Source organism: Rattus norvegicus, chromosome 1, assembly GCF_036323735.1.
Source record: "Rattus norvegicus strain BN/NHsdMcwi chromosome 1, GRCr8, whole genome shotgun sequence".
Taxonomy (NCBI): Eukaryota; Metazoa; Chordata; class Mammalia; order Rodentia; family Muridae; genus Rattus; species Rattus norvegicus.
This window is the reverse complement of record NC_086019.1, coordinates 164957177-164982427: the sequence shown is the minus strand read 5'-3', so window position 1 is coordinate 164982427 and position 25251 is coordinate 164957177. Positions and strand designations below refer to the sequence as shown.

The 25251-nt window shown below is 38.9% G+C and overlaps 1 protein-coding gene across 6 annotated transcripts in view; it reads right to left on the bottom strand.

Moving 5' to 3' along the window:
* Fchsd2 (FCH and double SH3 domains 2) overlaps positions 1-25251 on the bottom strand; it is a 321476-nt gene that overhangs the window by 114964 nt on the left and 181261 nt on the right. For all 6 annotated transcript variants that reach the window (XR_005506100.2, XM_063262815.1, XM_063262816.1 and 3 more), the window contains 3 exons: positions 23243-23319; positions 7022-7166; positions 1904-2037 (listed from right to left, as the gene is read on the bottom strand). Coding sequence is in view for 5 of the 6 variants with exons in the window: in XM_063262815.1 (XP_063118885.1) it covers positions 1904-2037; positions 7022-7166; positions 23243-23319 (356 nt within the window). In the remaining variant the exon portion in view is untranslated. The remainder of the gene's footprint in view (positions 1-1903; positions 2038-7021; positions 7167-23242; positions 23320-25251) is intronic.

The following is a 25251-nucleotide window of genomic DNA, read 5'->3' as shown; positions in this document are numbered from 1 at the left end:
ACAACTGTTAGTAACTTCCCAAGAGTCTCTCTTATAACCTTACTCACACACAGTGACAGTAGTAAATTAAATAAAAACCCTTTCAGGTCTCAGTGAGAAGATAGACACAGTGAAATACATGAAATAGCTATACTCAAAAAAATTTAAAGGAAAAATGTAATTAGGGAAACATTAAGTTTTTCTCTATAACATATAATGAGCATTTATTTACCATCATTTTGAGCTAAATTAAATTTTAAGAGCTCACCAATGATTACAAAACGTTTATGAAGTTGTTTAAATTCTTGCAGATAAAGTACTGGAGTGAAACAATGTTCTGGACACGACAGGTGGGGCAACTACATACATGAACTTAGAGAAGCTGTGGCTGGCTGCATAAGACCTACACGAAAGCAAGCCACAATTCTAGTGTGGAGGGAGAAGAGGCTCAAGAGCTTCAACATCCAGATGATGAGCTTTTTCTTTATGCTTGTGGCTCCTGGTAGGTGTACAATACCCATAATTGGACTCAGTGGATTATCAACAACAGCAGAATGGACATGAAGTTGAGAAGAGACGGGAGGTTGACATGGATGTGGGAAGAGTTAGAAGGGAGAGAGGGAATGAATATAATCAAAATATACTGTAATGTGCTTAGAATTCTAAAAAAAAATTAATAAAAATATTATGGTAAAAATTTCTTGCATATAAAATGTTAGACACCATTCCCTGTGCCAAAGATGTACAGGAAGAGTGCAAGGCTGTTTGCTTTCATGCCAAGGATTCAGAATCCTAGATTCTGTACAGGCCAGCACAGTGAGCACGAAGGAGTCTTTGTTCTCCTGCTCACAGACCTCCTCAGGATTCAGTTCTGTAACACAGGTGGTGGTAGTACTGGTGGGCTCTTCTCACCAGTGTCAGAAATATCAAATACCATAAAACTTGTGTTTAGAACAAGGAATTGAAATCCTTTTCTCTCTCCCACCTTGTTAGACTTTATGCAAATGTTTTCATTCTCCCCACCAGTAAAACTTCTGTTTACACAAAGGCCCACTGCTGTACCAGAGGTATCAGAAGGTCTAGTAGTCTCTTCTCTTTGGAGAAGGGGCCCTTCCCACTTCCTTCATTTCCTATGCACCAACTCTTCTCTGCAACTAACACCTGAACAAGCTGAACAAGCTGAACAAGCCTGCAAGGCTGGGCCCTAGTCACCACCTGAGTCAGACTGAAAACCAATGCTCTCTGATGCATCCTCTTTCACGCTCAGACGCTGCCACACCATCACTGGAGACACCTGCTCACGTGACTTACATCTCCTTTAACTAATTTAATCCTTCTCTTCCCTGTCAAAATAAAGAACTACAATGCACATTTCTTAAAGTGAAATTAACCAACTGCTAAAGCATAGATGTAAATGTATGTATATATGTGTGTGTGTGTGTGTAAAGTATATATCTATACTAAATTTCATGTAAAAAAAAAAAAAACAGCGCTTCAGTTTTTACATGGATCTAGCCCTGCTTACTTGATGTACCCATGATCCTTCAAGGACATGTGAGATTCATAGAGGTTTGCAACACTTAGAGCCAACATAATCAATACGGTCCCCATAAGCCTGATTTTCAGACAGCATAGCAACTTTAAGCTGTTAGTAAGCTCTCAAGACTGTAAATACAATGTTTATTTCTTCTTTCCTTTTCAAAACTCAATTTAATTATCAAATATCTCTACTTTGCCACACTAGAATAGATTAAAACAGCCAAAAGAAAAAAAAAAGTGATCAACAGCACAAAATACATGGCAGTCAAATGAATCCAGCACAACGTAAGAACAAGTCTAGACCTTCTACTAAGAGAGAACAAAGAATTAACAAAGATAACATTTATTTACACGGCCATTTTCTTAGAAATGCTAAGATACCCACTTTGCTTCGATGTCAGCTTTCTCTCTTACTGCATGAGCCATCTGTTCAGTCTCAAAGTACTTCTTTTTGCCTTTCACTAAATCTTTCACAGTTTCTTGTAATTCTGTTTGGATCTTTGTCAACTGATCCACACACTGTAAAATACAAAAATGCAATTATTAAAATTTTAGTTTTTAGGCTTACAGAAAATGAGTTCATCCTTAGGACTGTGCAATATGCCTTCAGGATGGAAATTCAGGAGAAAAATCAGCAATTTATTGTCCCTCAGTTGCAAATTAAAATCTGGTGATCAGCTGGTACTTCCCTCTCAAGCACTATACCAAACAGTGTTCAGTTTGCCTCCCCATCATTCTTTAGAAATATCCCCAATGCTGCTGCTGATGTTAAGGAAAGGCTAGGAAAATCAACTATGACAAGACACAGGCTATTGCAAATATCTTAATAAAGCAAAAGAAGTCAACTTTGTCTTTTCTTCATAATCTGAATATAAAGTCTGTTTGAAGTATTAAGAAGACTGAAGGGGTTAAGATAACTAGAAAGTCTATGTGGGGGCTGTAGACATGGCTCAGTGTACTTACTACCTTTGTACAGGACCCTTGGTTCATTTTTAGCACCTGAACTGCACACTGTGGAACCACCCGTGACCCCTGCTACGAGTTGATTCTTTATGCATTTCTGTGTGGTGCTAGAGGAGCCTAAACTGAGGGCCTTGTAAGCTGTGCATATACTTTACCACTGAGCTACTTTTACAATCATTTCAAGGATAGTAAATATAACCTACTATAAAGAAAAAGAGGGGCTGGGGATTTAGCTCAGTGGTAGAGCGCTTGCCTAGGAAGCTACAAGGCCATGGGTTCGGTCCCCAGCTCTGAAAAAAAGAACCACAAAAAAAAAAAAAAAAAAAGAAAGAAAAATATATGGGTAAGCAAAAAGAATAGCAAAAATCTTTAGGTTACTATTGTTCTTGTTTTGATTTATAAGCAAATTTCAGAATATAATTAAAAAAATAACCAGGCGTGGTGGTGCATGCCTTTAATCCCAGCACTTAGGAGGCAGAAGCAAGTAGATCTTTGTGAGTTCAAGGCCAGCCTGGTCTAGAAAGTGAGTTCCAGGACAGTCAAAAGTACACAGAAAAACCCTGTCTCGAAAAAAATTTAAAAAATAAACAAATAAATAAAAACAAAACAAAAAGTTCTGGGTGGGATGTGGTGGCATGTAACAATAATCCCAGCAGACAGAAAAAGGGTCAAGAGTTCAAATTGAGCCTCAGCTACATACTGAGTGTCAGGTCAGCCTAGACAGTCTGGACAAAACAAAACAAAACAGCAGCAACAACAACAATACAAAAAAAGGTATGGTTTTATTGTCAAGATAATATCTTTTTTGTTTTTCAAGACAGCGTTTCTCTGTGTAGCACTGGCTGTCCTGGAACTCATTCTATAGACCAGGCTGGCTTCAAACTCAGAGATCTGCCTGCCTGTGCCTCTCACCTGGCTGTTGTGTGTGTGTGTGTATATATATATATATATATATATATATATATATATATATATATATATACACACATACATATATATATGTATGTGTGTGTGTGATATATACATATATATATTCACAGAAACTTAATAATTGCAATGTCTTGTTTATAAACCAGACAAAACAGAGAAAAATTAATAACATGAATTTAAGTTATTTACTAGACCTATTCATTTTATGTGTGTACACACATACACATATACACACACACATACATACATACACATATATACACCTTGTACATGCTTGCTGTCTGTGGGGGTCATAAGAAGACATCAGATCCCCAGGAACTGGAAGTTATGGATGGCTGTGAACTATTATGTAGGGTTCACATAGTGAATCAAACTCAGATCATCTCCAAGAGCAACAAGTGCTTTTAATCACTGAGCAAACTCTCCAGACCCCAGAATACGAACTTTAAATGCCATAGATAAGCCGGGGCATGTTACATGCCTATAATCTCTGCAATTGGAGGCTGAGACAGACATTTGCCACAAAATCAAGACTAGCTTGGTCAATAGTAGGTTCCAAGTCAGCTAGAGGTATACAGTGAGATCTTGTCTCAAACAAAAGATAAATCTTAACATGTTGCGGAGAAAGGATTTTGAGTAAAATGTAGTTCTGATACTGAGAGAATAACTTGGATCAGTCAACCTTCCCATAGTCAGGTACGTGTGTAAGCTGGCAGAGTGCTTGCAGACTATGGGACTGGGAGAACTGGGAGAAAGGATGCACACCCAGATGAGCTTTCCATCTGGCTTTTCTCTCTACTTAGAGCATCAGGGCACAAAGACTATAATTAGGGGTAGTGAGGTGGCTCAGTGGCTATGCCAAGCTGATGGCCTGAGTTTGATTCCCTGAACACACTTGACAGAAGGACCAAGGGCCTCCCCTCTCACTGATGCCAGATAAGGCCATCCTCTGCTACATATGCAGCTGGAGCCATGGGTCCATTCATGTGTACTCATTCATTAGTTGATGGTTTAGTCCCTGGGAGCTTGGGGGATCTGGCTGATTGATATTGTTGTTCTTCCTATGGGGTTGCAACCCCCTTCAGCTCCTACAATCCTTCCCCTAACTCCTCCATTGGGGTCTCCATGCTTAGTCCCACGGTTGGCTTTAAGCATCTGCATCTGTATTGGTCGGGCTCTAGCTGAAACTATTAGGCTCCTGTCAGCAAGCACTTCTTGGCATCAGCAATAGTGTCTGGGTTTGGTGGCTGCATATAGGATGGATCCCCACGTGGAGCAGTCTTTGGATAGTCTTTCCTTCAGTCTCTGCTCCAGTCTTTGTTCCTGTATTTCCTTTAGACATGAGCAATTCTGGGTTAAAATTTTAGAGATGGGTGAGTGACCCCATCCTTCAATCAGGGGCTGTGCCTAACATCTGGATATGGTCTCTACAGGGTCTCTCTCCTCTTTGTTGGTTATTTCAGCTAATGTCATACCTGTTGGGTCCTGGGAGCCTCTTGCTTCCCTGGCTTCTAGAACTTTCTGGTGGCTACCCCCAGTTTCCCATCCCTTATTGCTACAAACCTCTGTTCAATTTCCTGACCCTCTGTTTGTCTCCCCTATCTTCTCCCATACCTGATCCTGGCCCCCCTTTTCCTCTCCCTCTCCTCTCTTCCTCCCAAGTCCCTCTCACCCTCTACCTCCCATGATTATTTTGTTCACCCTTCTAAGTAGGATTGAAGCATCAACACTTTGGTCTTTCTTCTTCTTGAGCTTCATATGGCCTCATTATCAGGTATTATGGTAACTTAATTTACCAAAAAAGGACATACTTTAACATCTAATTCTCTACCCAGAATCTAATACAATTTTATTCCAGGCTAAAAAGAAATTAAACTAGCCTGAATGAGAAAATGTGAGAGGCTTTGATATCTCAGGGGAAATGGACCTAAGTGCTGTTGTGTATCAAGGACTTGGACTTTGTGGGAAGGCAACCTGGGCTACAATCCCAGTATTTCCAGATGTTAGTTACATGACTTCAGGGCTTTTAATCCAATTAATCTTAGTTTCTCATTAATAATACAGAGATTAAAATAATATAACTACCTCAACAGGTGACATTTACAAACTAAGGTAAGAGCAACAAAGCACCACTCTGACACATAGTAGTTATATATTAAACACTTCCTTTAACAGCAAGCTTTCATAAAAATGGCATTCAACAATGACTTTTTCATATCAATTTTTAATTGAATCAAAGAAATAAGTTCTTTGAAAATATTTACTTATGCATATATAATTAATCCTTTTTTTAGAGACAAAGTATTTTTCATATGATAGGTCTGTCTTCAACTGGCTTTGTAGCCTAGGCAGGCCTCAAATTTGCAATGTTCCTGCTTTGGCCTCCTGAATAGTAGGTATGTATCACCATATCCAGCTATTCTTAAACTAGTCACTGGTCTTGTTTGGATGCAACATGTGAGTGAAGATCTTAATATGTAGCTTTGGTGGCCTGGAACTCATTATGTATATCAGGCCAGTCTCAAATGCGTAAATATCCATGTGCCTATATATTCCAAGTGCTGGGTTTAATGTGTATACCACCACTCCAGATACATTAAATTTTTAAAAATTAAAGTTACTAGTATATTCGGTAAAATGTGTCAATTTCTTTCTTATAAGTTTCCCAAAATGGCCCAACTTGAAATTATGACTGCTTAGTGAAAACTTTTTCAAGACTTAATGGGATAAGAATGTAACTACTTTAACACATATCAAATGAATAATTAAAAATTATATATCTATATTTACTTGAGCTATTTAAATGTTATTACTCTATAGGCCTGTCTGGCCTAGAACGTGCTATGGGGACCACATTGGGCTTGAACTCACAACCATCTGTTTTGTCTCTTTCTAAATTGTTGGAATTAAAAGTGTGCACCACAAACCCTGGCATAGGTGTTATTCCTAGGAAGTATTTATTGAGCATTCTCAATTTTTACAAATTTAGACTATACCCTAGTTTATCAGCTAACAAAATATTTCAGTCAAAAAGGACATGGGACTGAGAAATGGTGGCACACACTGTTAGTCCCAGCACTCGGTAGACAGAGGCAGGTAGGTTTCTGTGAGTTGGACTCTAGCTTGGTCTACAGAACACTATCCAGAATGGCCAGGCTTAACAGAGAAATCCTGACTTGAAAAAGCAAAACAAACAAACAAACAAACCAAAAAACCAAAAAAAAACCCCACATGTTGAAAATCCTGGTAAAATGCTAGCCAGGGTCCTGCTAAGACTGAACCCCCAGTGAACTAGACCATGGGGGGAGGGTGGCAATGGGGGGAGGTTTGGGAGGGGAACACCCATAAGGAAGGGGAGGGGGGAGGGTGATGTTTGTCCGGAAACCGGGAAAGGGAATAACACTTGAAATGTATATAAGAAATACTCAAGTTAATAAAAAATAAATAAATAAATAAATAAAATAGATGAGTTTTATAAAAAAAAATGCTAGCCAGGAATATTTGAGAATATGTTTTTTAAAATCCTAAGTTTTAAGTGCAATTTAATATAATCTTACTGATTATAAATATTAAAATACATATAACAGATGAAAGAAAATATAAACAATACCCGCTTTAGTTGTTGTTCTTTTAAGCTTCTTACTGCTCTTGCAGGTTCAGAAATGAAGTTTTTATAGTTTTCACATATATTGATCCGAGACTGGGCTACCTGCATTGTTGCCTCGAGAAAAGATTTCCAAACAGGATACATACTCCTAAATTCAAAGAGAAATAGACAAGTATTAGGTGGGGAAGAGTAAGGGACTTCAGTTTTCTGTTATTAATAATGGAGTAGAAGGAATATCAACGTTACAGTTTGAGACAAAGTGAAACTATAAAATGAGTGAGTGATGTGAACTTTCAATGTCATGAACAAATGATATTCCTTCGATATGGATAATTTCCTATTTTACAGACAAGGTGAATAAGGCTGAGACTTACAGAATAACTAGGTCACTCAAGAATGTGCCAGCACTGAAATGAAGACAAGGAATAGACACCTCTAAAGCACATTCTCTTTCAGCTCCATTGCCTTACGTAAGCCTATTCAGCTGGAAAAACTGTACCCAGAACAAAACCACTATATGCCTGAGACACCTATTTTGTCTGAGACAGAAACCAGCGGCAGTGCTCTACATCTGTCTCTGCTGTAACATGCCTGGCCAGCATCACACTGTGCTCTGGAGTCACTCCAAGCAAACCTCACACCTTGCCTGATACTGTACTGAGAGCCTCTTGGCAAAGTCAAACAATTAGTCATCTTTAACTTTTTCTAGCCAACTTCCTTTTCAAATCATTTTTTTCTAATTTGCCAAAAGCTTTAGTCAGTTCCAGAATTTTGTTACATTATAAGCGTCTTTTATAACTTATAAGAATAAATGGCAATTTATTTTTTAAATGACATACACTAAAACTGATAGATTTAATTTTATTTTCTGAATTTCCCTCATATTTAAAGTATTTTTCTATGATAATGACAGGATTATACAATACATAAAATATAAACAGATGACAGTATTGAGATAAAAAAATGAAAAACCCAAGCTGGTTTCGAGGTCAGCCTGATCTAGACAGCAAGTTCCTGTTCAGCCATAGCCACATAAGACACTGTCTCAAAAAGCCAAGCCAATCTAAAACAAACCAAAAATTTGATAAACTGTTATCAACTAGTGAGTCTTAGGTATTATTCCATGTAGTATCCTCGCCTGGTTTAGATATGAGCATATATTTAGGGAGAAATACAGTACTTGCTTCTTTGTAAAATCCACTGTATTGCATGAGCATAAAATCATGGGTGGATCGAATTCAGTAAAACTGATGTCTTCCATGGCCTCGCACCCTGACAGTTGATAGGACTCGTAAACTATCATACAGTCAAACAACAGATAGTTTTCCTCAGTACTGAGAGAAAAAAAACAAAACAAAAAAACCTTCAAGATTTCTCTGTGTGACTCTGGCTGTCCTGGAACCTGCTCTGGAGACTAGGCTGGACTAGAAGGTCCACCAGTCACTGCCTCCCAAGTGCTGGGATTAAAGGTGTGCACCACCACCTCCCAGCTAAAAACAAGTATTTTCATAAAACTGCTTATATAGAGAAAATTAATTTCCCTACAAAGTGAAAACTCCATGAAAGAAGAAAGGTGATATGCTTGTGGACAACTGTGTTACAAAACAGAATAGTATGTATTCACTTAAAAAAAGGAATTAATGAATGAATATATACACCTCTCATATGAAATGCACAATAGGCCCAGGAGCGGCAGGACCCCTGCCAGAGACACCACCGGACCCTGAAGGAAACAGACCGGATAAACAGTTCTCTGCACCCAAATCCCGTGGGAGGGAGAGCTAAACCTTCAGAGAGGCAGACAAGCCTGGGAAACCAGAAGAGACTGTTCCCTGCACACACATCTCGGACGCCAGAGGAAAAAGCCAAAGACCATCTGGAACCCTGGTGCACTGAAGCTCCCGGAAGGGGCGGCACAGGTCTTCCTGGTTGCTGCTGCTGCAGAGAGCCCCTGGGCAGCACCCCACGAGCAAACCTGAGACTCGGGACCACAGGTAAGACCAAATTTTCTGCTGCAAGAAAGCTGCCTGGTGAACTCAAGACACAGGCCCACAGAAACAGCTGAAGACCTGTAGAGAGGAAAAACTACACGCCCGAAAGCAGAACACTCTGTCCCCATAACTGACTGAAAGAGAGGAAAACAGGTCTACAGCACTCCTCACACACAGGCTTATAGGACAGTCTAGCCACTGTCAGAAATAGCAGAACAAAGTAACACTAGAGATAATCTGATGGCGAGAGGCAAGCGCAGGAACCCAAGCAACAGAAACCAAGACTACATGCCATCATCGGAGCCCAATTCTCCCACCAAAACAAACATGGAATATCCAAACACACCAGAAAAGCAAGATCTAGTTTCAAAATCATATTTGATCATGATGCTGGAGGACTTCAAGAAAGACATGAACACACTTAGGGAAGCACAGGAAAACATTAATAAACAAGTAAAAGCCTACAGAAAGGAATCGCAAAAATCCCTGAAAGAATTCCAGGAAAACACAATCAAACAGTTGAAGGAATTAAAAATGGAAATAGAAGCAATCAAGAAAGAACACATGGAAACAACCCTGGATATAGAAAACCAAAAGAAGAGACAAGGAGCTGTAGATACAAGCTTCACCAACAGAATACAAGAGATGGAAGAGAGAATCTCAGGAGCAGAAGATTCCATAGAAATCATTGACTCAACTGTCAAAGATAATGTAAAGCAGAAAAAGCTAATGGTCCAAAACATACAGGAAATCCAGGACTCAATGAGAAGATCAAACCTAAGGATAATAGGTATAGAGGAGAGTGAAGACTCCCAGCTCAAAGGACCAGTAAATATCTTCAACAAAATCATAGAAGAAAACTTCCCTAACCTAAAAAAAGAGATACCCATAGACATACAAGAAGCCTACAGAACTCCAAATAGATTGGACCAGAAAAGAAACACCTCCCGTCACATAATTGTCAAAACACCAAACGCACAAAATAAAGAAAGAATATTAAAAGCAGTAAGGGAAAAAGGTCAAGTAACATATAAAGGGAGACCTATCAGAATCACACCAGACTTCTCGCCAGAAACTATGAAGGCCAGAAGATCCTGGACTGATGTTATACAGACCCTAAGAGAACACAAATGCCAGCCCAGGTTACTGTATCCAGCAAAACTCTCAATTAACATTGATGGAGAAACCAAGATATTCCATGACAAAACCAAATTTACACAATATCTTTCTACAAATCCAGCACTACAAAGGATAATAAATGGTAAAGCCCAACATAAGGAGGCAAGCTATACCCTAGAAGAAGCAAGAAACTAATCGTCTTGGCAACAAAACAAAGAGAATGAAAGCACACAAACATAACCTCACATCCAAATATGAATATAACGGGAAGCAATAATCACTATTCCTTAATATCTCTCAATATCAATGGCCTCAACTCCCCAATAAAAAGACATAGATTAACAAACTGGATGCGCAACGAGGACCCTGCATTCTGCTGCCTACAGGAAACACACCTCAGAGACAAAGACAGACACTACCTCAGAGTGAAAGGCTGGAAAACAACTTTCCAAGTAAATGGTCAGAAGAAGCAAGCTGGAGTAGCCATTCTAATATCAAATAAAATCAATTTCCAACTAAAAGTCATCAAAAAAGATAAGGAAGGACACTTCATATTCATCAAAGGAAAAATCAACCGAGATGAACTCTCAATCCTAAATATCTATGCCCCAAATACAAGGGCACCTACATACGTAAAAGAAACCTTACTAAAGCTCAAAACACACATTGCACCTCACACAATAATAGTGGGAGATTTCAACACCCCACTCTCATCAATGGACAGATCATGGAAACAGAAATTAAACAGTGATGTAGACAGACTAAGAGAAGTCATGAGCCAAATGGACTTAACGAATATTTATAGAACATTCTATCCTAAAGCAAAAGGATATACCTTCTTCTCAGCTCCTCATGGTACTTTCTCCAAAATTGACCATATAATTGGTCAAAAAACGGGCCTCAACAGGTACAGAAAGATAGAAATAATCCCATGCGTGCTATCGGACCACCACGGCCTAAAACTGGTCTTCAATAACAATAAGGGAAGAATGCCCCCATATACGTGGAAATTGAACAATGCTCTACTCAATAATAACCTGGTCAAGGAAGAAATAAAGAAAGAAATGAAAAACTTTTTAGAATTTAATGAAAATGAAGATACAACATACTCAAACTTATGGGACACAATGAAAGCTGTGCTAAGAGGAAAACTCATAGCGCTGAGTGCCTGCAGAAAGAAACAGGAAAGAGCATATGTCAGCAGCTTGACAGCACACCTAAAAGCTCTAGAACAAAAAGAAGCAAATACACCCAGGAGGAGTAGAAGGCAGGAAATAATCAAACTCAGAGCTGAAATCAACCAAGTAGAAACAAAAAGGACCATAGAAAGAATCAACAGAACCAAAAGTTGGTTCTTTGAGAAAATCAACAAGATAGATAAACCCTTAGCCAGACTAACGAGAGGACACAGAGAGTGTGTCCAAATTAACAAAATCAGAAATGAAGAGGGAGACATAACTACAGATTCGTAGGAAATTCAAAAAATCATCAGATCTTACTATAAAAACCTATATTCAACAAAATTTGAAAATCTTCAGGAAATGGACAATTTCCTAGACAGATACCAGGTATCGAAGTTAAATCAGGAACAGATAAACCAGTTAAACAACCCCATAACTCCTAAGGAAATAGAAGCAGTCATTAAAGGTCTCCCAACCAAAAAGAGCCCAGGTCCAGACGGGTTTAGTGCAGAATTCTATCAAACCTTCATAGAAGACCTCATACCAATATTATCCAAACTATTCCACAAAATTGAAACAGATGGAGCCCTACCGAATTCCTTCTACGAAGCCACAATTACTCTTATACCTAAACCACACAAAGACACAACAAAGAAAGAGAACTTCAGACCAATTTCCCTTATGAATATCGACCCAAAAATACTCAATAAAATTCTGGCAAACCGAATTCAAGAGCACATCAAAACAATCATCCACCATGACCAAGTAGGCTTCATCCCAGGCATGCAGGGATGGTTTAATATACGGAAAACCATCAACGTGATCCATTATATAAACAAACTGAAAGAACAGAACCACATGATCATTTTATTAGATGCTGAGAAAGCATTTGACAAAATTCAACACCCCTTCATGATAAAAGTCCTGGAAAGAATAGGAATTCAAGGCCCATACCTAAACATAGTAAAAGCCATATACAGCAAACCAGTTGCTAACATTAAACTAAATGGAGAGAAACTTGAAGCAATCCCACTAAAATCAGGGACTAGACAAGGCTGCCCACTCTCTCCCTACTTATTCAATATAGTTCTTGAAGTTCTAGCCAGAGCAATCAGACAACAAAAGGAGATCAAAGGGATACAGATCGGAAAAGAAGAGGTCAAAATATCACTATTTGCAGATGACATGATAGTATATTTAAGTGATCCCAAAAGTTCCACCAGAGAACTACTAAAGCTGATGAACAACTTCAGCAAAGTGGCTGGGTATAAAATTAACTCAAATAAATCAGTTGCCTTCCTCTATACAAAAGAGAAACAAGCCGAGAAAGAAATTAGGGAAACGACACCCTTCATAATAGACCCAAATAATATAAAGTACCTCGGTGTGACTTTAACCAAGCAAGTAAAAGATCTGTACAATAAGAACTTCAAGACACTGAGGAAAGAAATTGAAGAAGACCTCAGAAGATGGAAAGATCTCCCATGCTCATGGATTGGCAGGATTAATATAGTAAAAATGGCCATTTTACCAAAAGCAATCTACAGATTCAATGCAATCCCCATCAAAATACCAATCCAATTCTTCAAAGAGTTAGACAGAACAATTTGCAAATTCATCTGGAATAACAAAAAACCCAGGATAGCTAAAGCTATCCTCAACAATAAAAGGACTTCAGGGGGAATCACTATCCCTGAACTCAAGCAGTATTACAGAGCAATAGTCATAAAAACTGCATGGTATTGGTACAGAGACAGACAGATAGACCAATGGAATAGAATTGAAGACCCAGAAATGAACCCACACACCTATGGTCACTTGATTTTTGACAAAGGAGCCAAAACCATCCAATGGAAAAAAGATAGCATTTTCAGCAAATGGTGCTGGTTCAACTGGAGGGCAACATGTAGAAGAATGCAGATCGATCCATGCTTATCACCCTGTACAAAGCTTAAGTCCAAGTGGATCAAGGACCTCCACATCAAACCAGACACACTCAAACTAATAGAAGAAAAACTAGGGAAGCATCTGGAACACATGGGCACTGGAAAAAATTTCCTGAACAAAACACCAATGGCTTATGCTCTAAGATCAAGAATCGACAAATGGGATCTCATAAAACTGCAAAGCTTCTGTAAGGCAAAGGACACTGTGGTTAGGACAAAACGGCAACCAACAGATTGGGAAAAGATCTTTACCAATCCTACAACAGATAGAGGCCTTATATCCAAAATATACAAAGAACTCAAGAAGTTAGACCGCAGGGAAACAAATAACCCTATTAAAAAATGGGGTTCAGAGCTAAACAAGGAATTCACAGCTGAGGAATGCCGAATGGCTGAGAAACACCTAAAGAAATGTTCAACATCTTTAGTCATAAGGGAAATGCAAATCAAAACAACCCTGAGATTTCACCTCACACCAGTGCGATTGGCTAAGATCAAAAACTCAGGTGACAGCAGATGCTGGCGAGGATGTGGAGAAAGAGGAACACTCCTCCATTGTTGGTGGGATTGCAGACTGGTACAACCATTCTGGAAATCAGTCTGGAGGTTCCTCAGAAAATTGGACATTGAACTGCCTGAGGATCCAGCTATACCTCTCTTGGGCATATACCCAAAAGATGCCTCAACATATAAAAGAGACACGTGCTCCAATATGTTCATCGCAGCCTTATTTATAATAGCCAGAAAATGGAAAGAACCCAGATGCCCTTCAACAGAGGAATGGATACAGAAAATGTGGTACATCTACACAATGGAATATTACTCAGCTATCAAAAACAACGACTTTATGAAATTCGTAGGCAAATGGTTGGAACTGGAAAATATCATCCTGAGTGAGCTAACCCAATCACAGAAAGACATACATGGTATGCACTCATTGATAAGTGGCTATTAGTCCAAATGCTTGAATTACCCTAGATCCCTAGAACAAACGAAACTCAAGACGGATGATCAAAATGTGAATGCTTCACTCCTTCTTTAAATGAGGAAAAAGAATACCCTTGGCAGGGAAGGGAGAGGCAAAGATTAAAACAGAGACTGAAGGAACACCCATTCAGAGCCTGCCCCACATGTGGCCCATACATATACAGCCACCCAATTAGACAAGATGGATGAAGCAAAGAAGTGCAGACCGACAGGAGCCGGATGTAGATCTCTCCTGAGAGACACAGCCAGAATACAGCAAATACAGAGGCGAATGCCAGCAGCAAACCACTGAACTGAGAATAGGTCCCCTATTGAAGTAATCAGAGAAAGAACTGGAAGAGCTTGAAGGGGCTCGAGACCCCAAAAGTACAACAATGCCAAGCAATCAGAGCTTCCAGGGACTAAGCCACTACCTAAAGACTATACATGGACTGACCCTGGACTCTGACCCCATAGGTAGCAATGAATATCCTAGTAAGAGCACCAGTGGAAGGGGAAGCCCTGGGTCCTGCTAAGACTGAACCCCCAGTGAACTAGTCTATGGGGGGAGGGCGGCAATGGGGGGAGGGTTGGGAGGGGAACACCCATAAGGAAGGGGAGGGGGGAGGGGGATGTTTGCCCGGAAACCGGGGAAGGGAATAACACTCGAAATGTATATAAGAAATACTCAAGTTAATAAAAAATAAAAAAAAAGAAATACTCAAGTTAATTAAAAAAAAAAAGAAATGCACAATAAAGACAGGTCTATTCATTAAAAATCATGCTTTGAAATTACTAGATTTCTAGCAGCAAACATACCCTAAACAACAAGGTCTTTATTTTGAAAAGCATGGAATTCAGATACCAGCCAGATGCTTCACTTTTAGATCTGTTTACTTGTTTGATATTTCCCAACCTCACACTTGCCACAATACTCTGGCCTCAGCCTCTCAGAGTGTTGGGAATTATAAGGATGCACCACCATGCCTGGCTCAAGTAACTTTATCATGTAGCATTGTTAGGGAATGGTTTTGTGCACTATGTCTTCAAACGCTGATTTTTGTACCTGGAGATCTGGGTGTGGTCCATATTTTATTGTCATTATTATGAAGGATTTCCTGACTCAGTATTTTGTAAAATATTGTTCTCTATCATCTTCTGATTGGTCCACAAAAAGCAGATCAGCCTATTATCTGGGCAGGAGAGTAGAAGGTGGAACTCCCGTGCCTTGAGAGAGAAAGGGTCTCCCTCCGGTGGGTTCAGGAGTTGCCATAAGGATGGAGGAGGAGGCTAGGGGAGATCAAGATGGCAGATAGCAGAACAGGTGGCTGCAGAGTTGGCTGGGAAGTAGGCCAGGCCAGCATAGTCAGGTAGAATAATTCAAAACCTGTCCAGCTTAGAGTCTGAAGCTTTTAAAAAAATATACTAGGTCTCTGTGTCACTTATCTAGGAGATATGAGGGGCAATAGAAAAGTCTCCCAAATTACTTTTAGCAATTTCTTGCCCCAACTTACTAATGTACAGGTAAAAATAGCAAGTCTCTATGGCATTGTTCTCTTTGGTTCGTTGTACCTCACTACTCTTCACTCTTTTGCTGATTCTTTTCCTCTTCCTGAGCAATCAGTGCTGGAGTGTCTCAAAGTCCATCCAGTTCTTCTTCATATTCATTGATCCAGGTTCATACATTAACTACTATCCCTATACTGATAATTCTTGAACTTTCAAAAGTGCTTTCCAGACAGCTTCCCTAACCTTCAACCACTTACTGAACAGACATTAAATATTTATAGGCCTTGGATACATAACATAACAAATTCTTGATTTTACTAGACTCTTCTTGCAATATATTTAGTAATCTCATGGATGGCTATAGGAAAAAATTGATTCTTTTTTCTCTCAAATCACACAAGCTTTTTATCAAGGAATCTTGTTTGCTTGAACGTACAAAACATAGCAGAATCTGATTACTAACGATCTCCTGCATTGCCCCCATCTGTTGCAAGCCACTGTCATCTTTTGTAATGTAAGTTTCCTAACTGACCGCTGCCTCTGCCCTGTCTGAACAATTCATAGTGACCACTTCTATCTAAACATCATAAAATTGAGCAAAATTTTAAAACTGCCAGCCAGTATCAACTTCTTTGATATGATACTATACAAGAAATACATAAGGTATTGGCATTGAGAAACCTGAGTAAAGAATGAGTTTTGTATGTTATTGGGGGGAAGGCAGTTAAATTACATTTATACAATTGAATATTTGCTTAGATGTTTAAAAAAAATCATGAAATTTACAGGCAATTGGATAGAGATAGAAAAAAAAATCATCCCAAGCGAGGTAACCCTGACCCAGAAAGAGAAATATATTAATGTATTCACTTATACAGGATATTAGCCATTAAGAAAATGATAACCAAGCAACAATCTGTAGACCCAAAGAGGTTAAGGTAAACAGGAAAGGAACAGAGATCTCTCTAGGAGGGGGATATAGAATCAGCTTTACAGGTGGACTGGAGATGAGTGTGTATGGAAGGGGGGAGTAAGAAGAGAGAGATAGAGTGGAGATCGAGAGTAAAGAGAAATGGCTGACATGGGGGGGGGCAGTGCATTTTGGTGATGGTGTGAAAACCTAGTGCAGTGGAAACTTCCTTAAATCTATAAAGATGGTCCTGATGAGGTTTCCTACTAATGGGAAATACAGAGTTTCAACTGGGGAGGTCAGGTGAGGCGTCCAGTGATGGAATTATGTTGCATTCAACTGAGTTGTTAGCCAAGGAGGTCCTATGGAAATTCTCAAACAACCCAGGCTGTTGCTAAGACAAAAGGTTGTCCTCCAGAAACCGACTGATAGCAGGCCCCATTGCTGAGGATAATACCCACGTGACTCACTGAAGATGGAGAAGTCAAATTGGAGCCGACATGGAGCTTTAACCCTACCCTGGTCTCTTTGGTGTGGGAAGGTACTCTGCAGGGTACCAAAAGAAAAACACTGACACCAACCCAGTCACAAAACCTCTGACCTACATCTGTCCTGCCTGTAAAATATGTTAGTGCAATGATAGCACAGAATTCAACCACAGTAGCCAACTGATTTTACTTAAGGCCTACTCCACAAGAAGGAATCCATCCATACACAACACTGTTTCAGTAACCAAGAACCAGAGACCGCAAGTAAAACCAAGCACTACCTGTCTAAAATAATAATAAATAATAAAATGACTCCTAATGATGTTCTTCTATATTCACAGATCAGTTCCTTCCTTATCCAGTCATCAGAGAGCTTCCTCTGGCAACAGATGGAAACAACTGCATAGATGCACAGCCAGACATTGTGTGAAAAGAGGGAGTGTCTAAATTGGAAGTCTCTATCAAACCCTTCTGTTCAGAACTCAGAGAATCACTCGGAAGAGGAGGCAGAAAGGTTGTAAGGGTCAGATACCAGAACAAGTTCTTCTGGATCAACTAAGCAAGGTGCATATGAGCTCACAGAAACTAAAGCAGAAAGCACAAGGGCTACAAAGGTCTGCGCCAAGTCCTATCGTACATAGTATAGTTATTAGTCTAACATTTTTATGGGACTTCTGACTCGGAGGACGAGTGAGTCTCTGACCCTTGTGCCTGGTCTCGGGACTCTTTTCCTGTTGGGTTGCCATATCCAACATTCAATATGAAAGTTTTTGCTTCATCTTATTATATTTTATTTTGTTATGTTTGGTTGTTATTTCTTAGAAGTCTGTTCTTTTCTAATGAGAGACAGAAAGGGAGTGGATCTGGAAGGGGAGGAGAGGTGGGGAAGATTGGAGGAGAGTAGAGGGTGAGGAAAGCATAATCAGGATGTATTATAGAAGACAATAATCTATTTTCAATAAGATAGAAATAATTAACTAATTAATAAAAATAATAAAAACAAACCATTGATCTTCTCCATGCCTAGAAATATAATCTCCAAGTACATGGTAGGTTCACAAGGTTAACTTGCAGTAAGGATAACAGGAATAGGGAGTGTTGTACCATGTAAATCTCCATGTAATACTTACTGTTCCTGGCAGGAGGAAAGGAGACTATTGTAAGACCAACTCACAGTCTGGCCGAGCTGTGATGAAAACTGCAGCAAAGCTGCAGAGTTAGAGAACCACAGGCAAAGAGAGGCTGGCACAGACAAGAAGTCAGGTAATCTGAGATAGGCCTCTTTCATGGCTAAACAGAAATTTAAATTCCTTTTGTTGGCAAGAATAAAAACAAAAGATTTTTCAAGGGGCTGGGGATTTAGCTCAGTGGTAGAGCGCTTACCTAGGAAGCGCAAGGCCCTGGGTTCGGTCCCCAGCTCCGAAATAAAGAACCAAAGGAAAAAAAAAAAGATTTTCAAGCAGCTGGGTAGTGGAAGGCTGATTTTACAAAGAAACGAAGACAGTCATGATGAAAGGTAAAGAGGTTTTGTAAAAGGAATTTTAAAAGGGAGCAATCACGGGCAGAGAGAAGCGCTCCTTAGCATTCCAGAAAAGAGAAGACGAAACATGAAGAAGTGGAAGGTGCTGACTTTATTTTCTAAGCTGAAATAAATCTTCTAATAAAGGTGTTAGAGTCAACTTACAGACATTATTTACTTATTTAATTTATGTTGGTGTTTTGTCTGCCTGTCTGTAGCACATCAGAAGAGGGCACTGGATTTCATGGGACTTTGGCTACAGATAGCTGTGAGCTGACCTGTGGGTGCTGGGACTTGAACCCGGACCTTTGGAAGGGCAGCCAGTGCTCTTATCACTGAGCCATCTCTCCAGTCTCTATAGACACTATTTAAAGCCAGGATCGGTGAGGGAAATCTCTAGAAAGCCAAAGAGGGAACTCCGAGAAACACTGACAGTGAAAACCTACTTGCAAAGATTAAACCTTTACCCAGAATTTCCTTCTCAATTATTTTCTCAATTATTTACCCCACAGACTTTCATACTTTCACAGTGTACAAAGATGCATTTATGGGGACAGGCGACTTATTCACTAAAGTATTATTTATAACAGTCATTGATTACCAACATGGAAATGAATGGCAGGGCTCATCCTTACTGAGATATTAAAACAGCTATTAAAAAGAATGAAGAACCCCGTGAAAGGGTGTTTAAAGTAGATTTTGTGCATGTGTACAGGGATATGCACATTTTCTGGCAGAGAGATGTCCACAGGAACATATGTGTATAATAACTATAGCCCTGTTAAAAAGAATAAAACTATATGAACAAATCATGAAAAAATCGCACAGGAAAAATATAAAAGCCAATAGCGCACATGCCTTTTATAGTGATTACTCGTGGGGACAGAATGTGAGAGGACAATAACTCGGGACAGAGAGGCCGGACTCACATTGCTTATACTCTTCTATACTACTGATAATCATATATTACTTTGATAAGAATTTTTAAACTCAAACTATCAATTAACAAATTTAACAAGTGAAATTACTAAAACCAAATAGGCTTCAAAAAAACCCAAATAAAAAAATGGCAATTTCATTCCCAATAAATACCTCTTAAAAACACTCAGCACCTAAGTCTCAAGGCGGGGGGGGGGGGGTGATTTTAAAGAACAGAGGGTCATAAAGTTTCCATAAGAATGTGTCTCCTAGGAACATCAGAAACTACACCCATAAAGTCAACCAACATGACGGTTAAACATGGGCTGAACAAGGACAGCACTAACAGACAAGTGGACAGAGGGAAAGCCCACAGCACCTCAACCATATGAAGAGTTTTGTGCAATTAGGGCATGCTAAGAGCAGAAAAAATATCTGCCCCAGGGAAGAGCATATGAACTGGTTATCCAATACTGAATGGTCAGTCCTAGAAACATCTACATAAGTAATATTGTATTTCTGAATCAGCTGCATTCATGTATTTAGGAATATATGTATATGTACATATATATATGTAGCAATAATTAATAAAAAAAAGAGGCCATAAATTGAAAGAATGGAAAAGTATTATGGGAAGGTTTGGAGAGATGAAAAGGAAGAGGGAAATGATGTAATTGGGTTATAAAAAAAATTAAATTTCTTAAACTGGAAATTGCCATTCTTACCCTCAGTTCTAATCTCTCTATTAGACAATAGAGAGAGTATCTTCCAGAGTACCTTCACCATCCTCTCAAATTACCTAAATTAAAATTTCAAAATTAAAATTTCTAGGAGTAGACCTTGTACTATCATCAGACCAGTTGGCAAGCTTAGGAAGTGCCACTGATGGAAAAAGCAGTTCTGAAAAACAAAGTGACAGAAAGTGACGTTGTTTACAAGTCTCAAAGTCCCTAATGTGCTACAGATGTAGTAAGGCCAGTAAAGAAAATGTGGCAAAATCATGGAAGCCATGGAAAAGGTAAAGTGAAGTGGTCACATAGAAAATAAAGTCAGGCTAGGAGGTGACTTGGGCTGGATAACCAGAGGGATTGTTTCAAGAAGCAGCATCAGTTTTGTCTGTAAGTTGGAGGACTAAGTCTGTGTTAACAGACAGACCTACTGGTTATGAAAAAATAGGTATCATATCACTAAGTTAAAGGAAGAAAATAATATGAAAGGTTGAAAAGAGAAAGTCCTGGGAGTCATTGTATAATCTCCCTCCCCTCCAACTATTTTTAGTCAGTCAGTAAATATTTATCAAATGTCTTCTGTGCCAAGAACTATTTTAGATACAAAGGAAGCTGTCTATACTTTGTTTGAGAATAAACCTGGCAAACCCCAAAACCAAACTAACTGTAAGTCCTCAGGCTTCACACTCTTAGAAACCTCGGAAATGTTCCCCACAACCTCATTTTTACAACTTTCATGATTCAAATGAAGATAAATGAGGAACTCTGGAGTTCTATACTTTGGGCATTTTTGTGCTACTCTACCTTATACTATGATCGTGGAGTTAGTTAATCATTACCTTCTCTACTGACATTCTTCAATGCCTCTGTTACCTTCTGAATAAAAATACAACCCCCTAGGCATAGTATTCAAAGCCCTTTATATGATGTTTACTTATGTACTCTCCACACCCACAATCCTGCAACATGCGGATTTCACACTAGCCATTCTGAACATTTCCCTGTTACCCAATACTATATTTTCCTGTGTTCCACACCTTCACATGTTCCTTCTCATATTCCTTTCACAAAGCTGTCTGCCCAGCAAAGTCTTGCACACTCCTTAAGGCAAAATGCTGTAAGCCGAGACTGTTCTGTCATGTGTACCCCTATAACTTCCCAATTCAACAACTGTTCATAGTGGCTACCTTCTGTGAGTTCCTGAAAGACAATGTATCTTTTGAGGTCTTTAAAGTTTACTTTAAGAGCTGACTTACTATATAAAATAAAGATAATTATATTTACCTCACTAGGTTGTTTTAATAATAATGAATGAGAATAAAGCTCCTGCAAGATGTCTGGCATTTAGTAGATACTCAGTAACTATTCACTTAAAACACCTCTTACAATAAGGTTTTATAAGTGTGCCTGAGAGAACAGCCACTACCCTTCCTTCCTTAGTAATCTAAACAAACGAGAATACATCTCACCTATCAGTTGCAATCCTGTATCTGCAACACAGTCTCTCCTGAAGGCTGATAGACACCAGCAATACAGAGCCTGCATACTAACCACAGGCTTTATTTTACCTATTTCTTTTATTCAGAACATTATCCCCAATCTCTCTTTCCCAGCTCAATTGTTTGGGTAAGTCCGTAAGATCTCTACTTTTATTCCCCATTTTACTTTAATATAAGAATTACACCATCTATTATGTTGTGTGTATGGAAGTTGAAGTGTGCCAGTGTAAACAGCCATTGGGATCTCTTCTAACATCATTCTACCTTCTAGACCCATTCTTAAGAAATGCTCTGTTGACATACTTCCCAGTCTTTATGAACATTTCTGTAGCATGCTTTCTGATTCAGGTTTTAAACACTTCATACACAGGCCTTAACTATCCAAATTTGTTTAACTGTTGCTCACTGGACTTAGTCTTAATTCCAAAAAGATGGTAAACTCTGAGTTCTTTAACTTCTCTATCTTCCAAACCAAGGGCATCCCTGAATACAAAAACCAATAAATGATTTCAAATTTTGATGCTCCACAAGGCATCAAAGTCTAAGCAAAATCACAAGCCAATGGTAGATCACTGAGTACAAAATCTGCACTCTGTTGTCACTGGTCTTCTTTAAAAGTTGCATGTAGAACATGAATGGGTAAACTTCCAGACACCCCATTATACACAAACATTTCTGGTGTTACATGAAATATTATGAAGCTCACAACAATTTAAGATGTACTTTGGATGAATCAATGAGCACTCAGCAGTGTGATCTTGCTTCACTACTACTGCAGCAGCGTGCTAGGACCAGAGGTGGTTCTATTCCTTCCATTCCACATATGGGCATTGGTTAGCATATAATTTTGGCTTAAGATATGTGGTAATAATCTAATTCACAGTTTATTTATATATGTTCTAGAATATAATTTTAAAAATAATTATGTCTTAAAAACAGAGGCAAAGAAAGAAGAAATTCTTTAAAAAACAAAAACAAAAACACACACACACACACAAAAAAAAAAAAAAACAGTGTTACATTATCTGTGATAGACCTCTAAATAACACCACTTTAAAAAACAAGCCAGGAAGTAGGTTAATACAAAGTACATGCCACATGAGCAGGAGGACACAGAATTACCAGAACATAGGCGAAAAACTGGGTATAGTCGCATGTGCCTGTAATCCCATCACTGGGGAATGGGAAAAAAGAGGCTCCCTAGGGCTCACAGCCTGACCACCCTGGCCTTATTGGCAAACACAGAGTCCACAAGAGACACTGTCTTAGAAAAAAAGTTGATGGTACCAGAGCAATGATATCTGAAGTTGACTGAAAACACACACATACACAGACACACACACACACACACACACACACACAGACACACACACACACAGACACACACACACACACACAGAGACACACACACTCACACATACAGAACAAGCAAAGCCATTTGGTAAGTTACCTGTAATCATTCCGATCATCAGTTTTTATTCCAGGCCAATCTCTTTTCAGGTATTGACTAGCCAACTTCTGGATACCCTGTTAAAATACATAAGGGTGAGAAAATTGGGACTTGTGTAATACTCATTTCATGTCAAACGACTTGTCTAAACTACTGTTGTAATCTCAGGCTCACACTATTACTTGGCTGAAGCATGGGACGTATTTCTAAACTCCAGGAACCAAACTCAAGTACCAGGAGAGGAACAGAGTATTTACTGTGGAACAGACAGATATACACTGGTTTTTTGAACTGAAGAGCAAACTTTGATGATGTTCCATATTTTAAGACAGATTTTAAGTATCTTTTTATTAAAACACATGGAGCAGAAGTCATTTAAAACAGAAAAAAGGTTTATTAAAAAATATACTCACGTATCTTAAAACCAGTGTTACTTATACCCTGCCTCAGCACTGGCACTTTTCAAACTTGTCTTGGTGACCCTCTAAACTTGGATTGTACAGTTCTGAGTTTTCAAGTATGAAATGTCAAATACAAAGGTCAAATCCAGGTTGGTTATGTTCTACCTTAGATAGAGAGAAGCAAAGCAGAAATACAGATAGAACAGCCACAAAGTCTTAGAGTTCTCCCCAAAACTTGCTTTTGAATAGAGTGTGGTGATTGGGTATGCTTGTTCAGTTAGCTTCACCTCCTGTGCATGGGCAGCTCTTTAGTCCCAGTCCTTACCCTAAAGAGAGGCACTCTGGATTGGTTGTGAGGATGAGCTTTTCTCACAAGAACTGGCAGGGTAACTGCCTCAGTTTACAATCTCCTGGTTATTCCATTTGATGTGCTCTAAGGTCTGCCTCAGTGGTGTCAGATGTCAATCCACACACAGTAGGAAGAGTACAGTACCAGAAACCTTGGGCTTATTTTCAAGAATCCTCATTTCTGTGGATTTTGTGCACCTGCATTTTGTGAACTCCAGAGAGGGTGTTGCAGAGTCTGGTTTAGTGCTGTGGAAATGGGCTAGTTTAGAAGCTGTGTTGTTTGGAAAGCAGGCGTGTTGACTTTAGGAAGAAAAACTGTGACAATGTGTAGACACTTCTTTTAAAACCAGACTGCAGCTTAACACTTGATTTCAGACGATTAGGTTGTTTTTGTTTCTGGGACCTAGCACCTGTATATTTGCAAGGGACGGGATATCTACACATTGACGGTGTGTTTGAGATGTTTGAAAATTGTTCCAGATTATACCTTTACTATCAAATGAATAAATGACTGGTTCAAATAAGCACGACTACAGAAATGGTCAAATGGTGGCAAAGACAGAAGGGTCTTTATAAACTGACTAAAGGAAAAAAACAGAGTTACTGTCATTATCATCCAATCCCAAGGAAAGAACACCCCCAAGGCAAGGCAGGCACGGCGGTTCTAGCTGAATACTTTACATATGCAGGTCTTGCAGTGGTGCTTTAGAGATCTCTGTAGCATGTGGGCTCTGAACAGGTGGGGATCCACACTTCTGATTGCGGAAATGTGGCAACCCTTATCTAACTTGAAATCAAAACCATCAGATTTTATTTTTTATAATTTAAGAAAAGTGGAGATGAAATGAGATTTCTTTTTTTGTTTTTGGAATGAGATTTTTGAGTTGGCTTCAGATTAGTCATTTTACGTGTAACTAGTGTGGATTTTATAGCTCAGAATATATTTGTATATAATTATTAACTAATCTGTAAACTGTAATAAATATATTTGCAATTAAAAAGTATACTCGCAATAATCTATACAATATGAATGGCAACAAAACAGTATTTTTCTGTGTATATATTGAGGATTTAGGATTAGAACAGAGAAGAACCTTCTGTGGGGAAGTAAGGTTAAACTATTTATTCTATATTCTATATTCCTTTTAGATAAACACAAATGTGGTCCAATAGCAAGACTAACAGGCCCTATGTAATAGATCTTTATTTCTATATTTATAGCCATAAATACCATGCTGAAATGAATAATAGTCAGAGTAA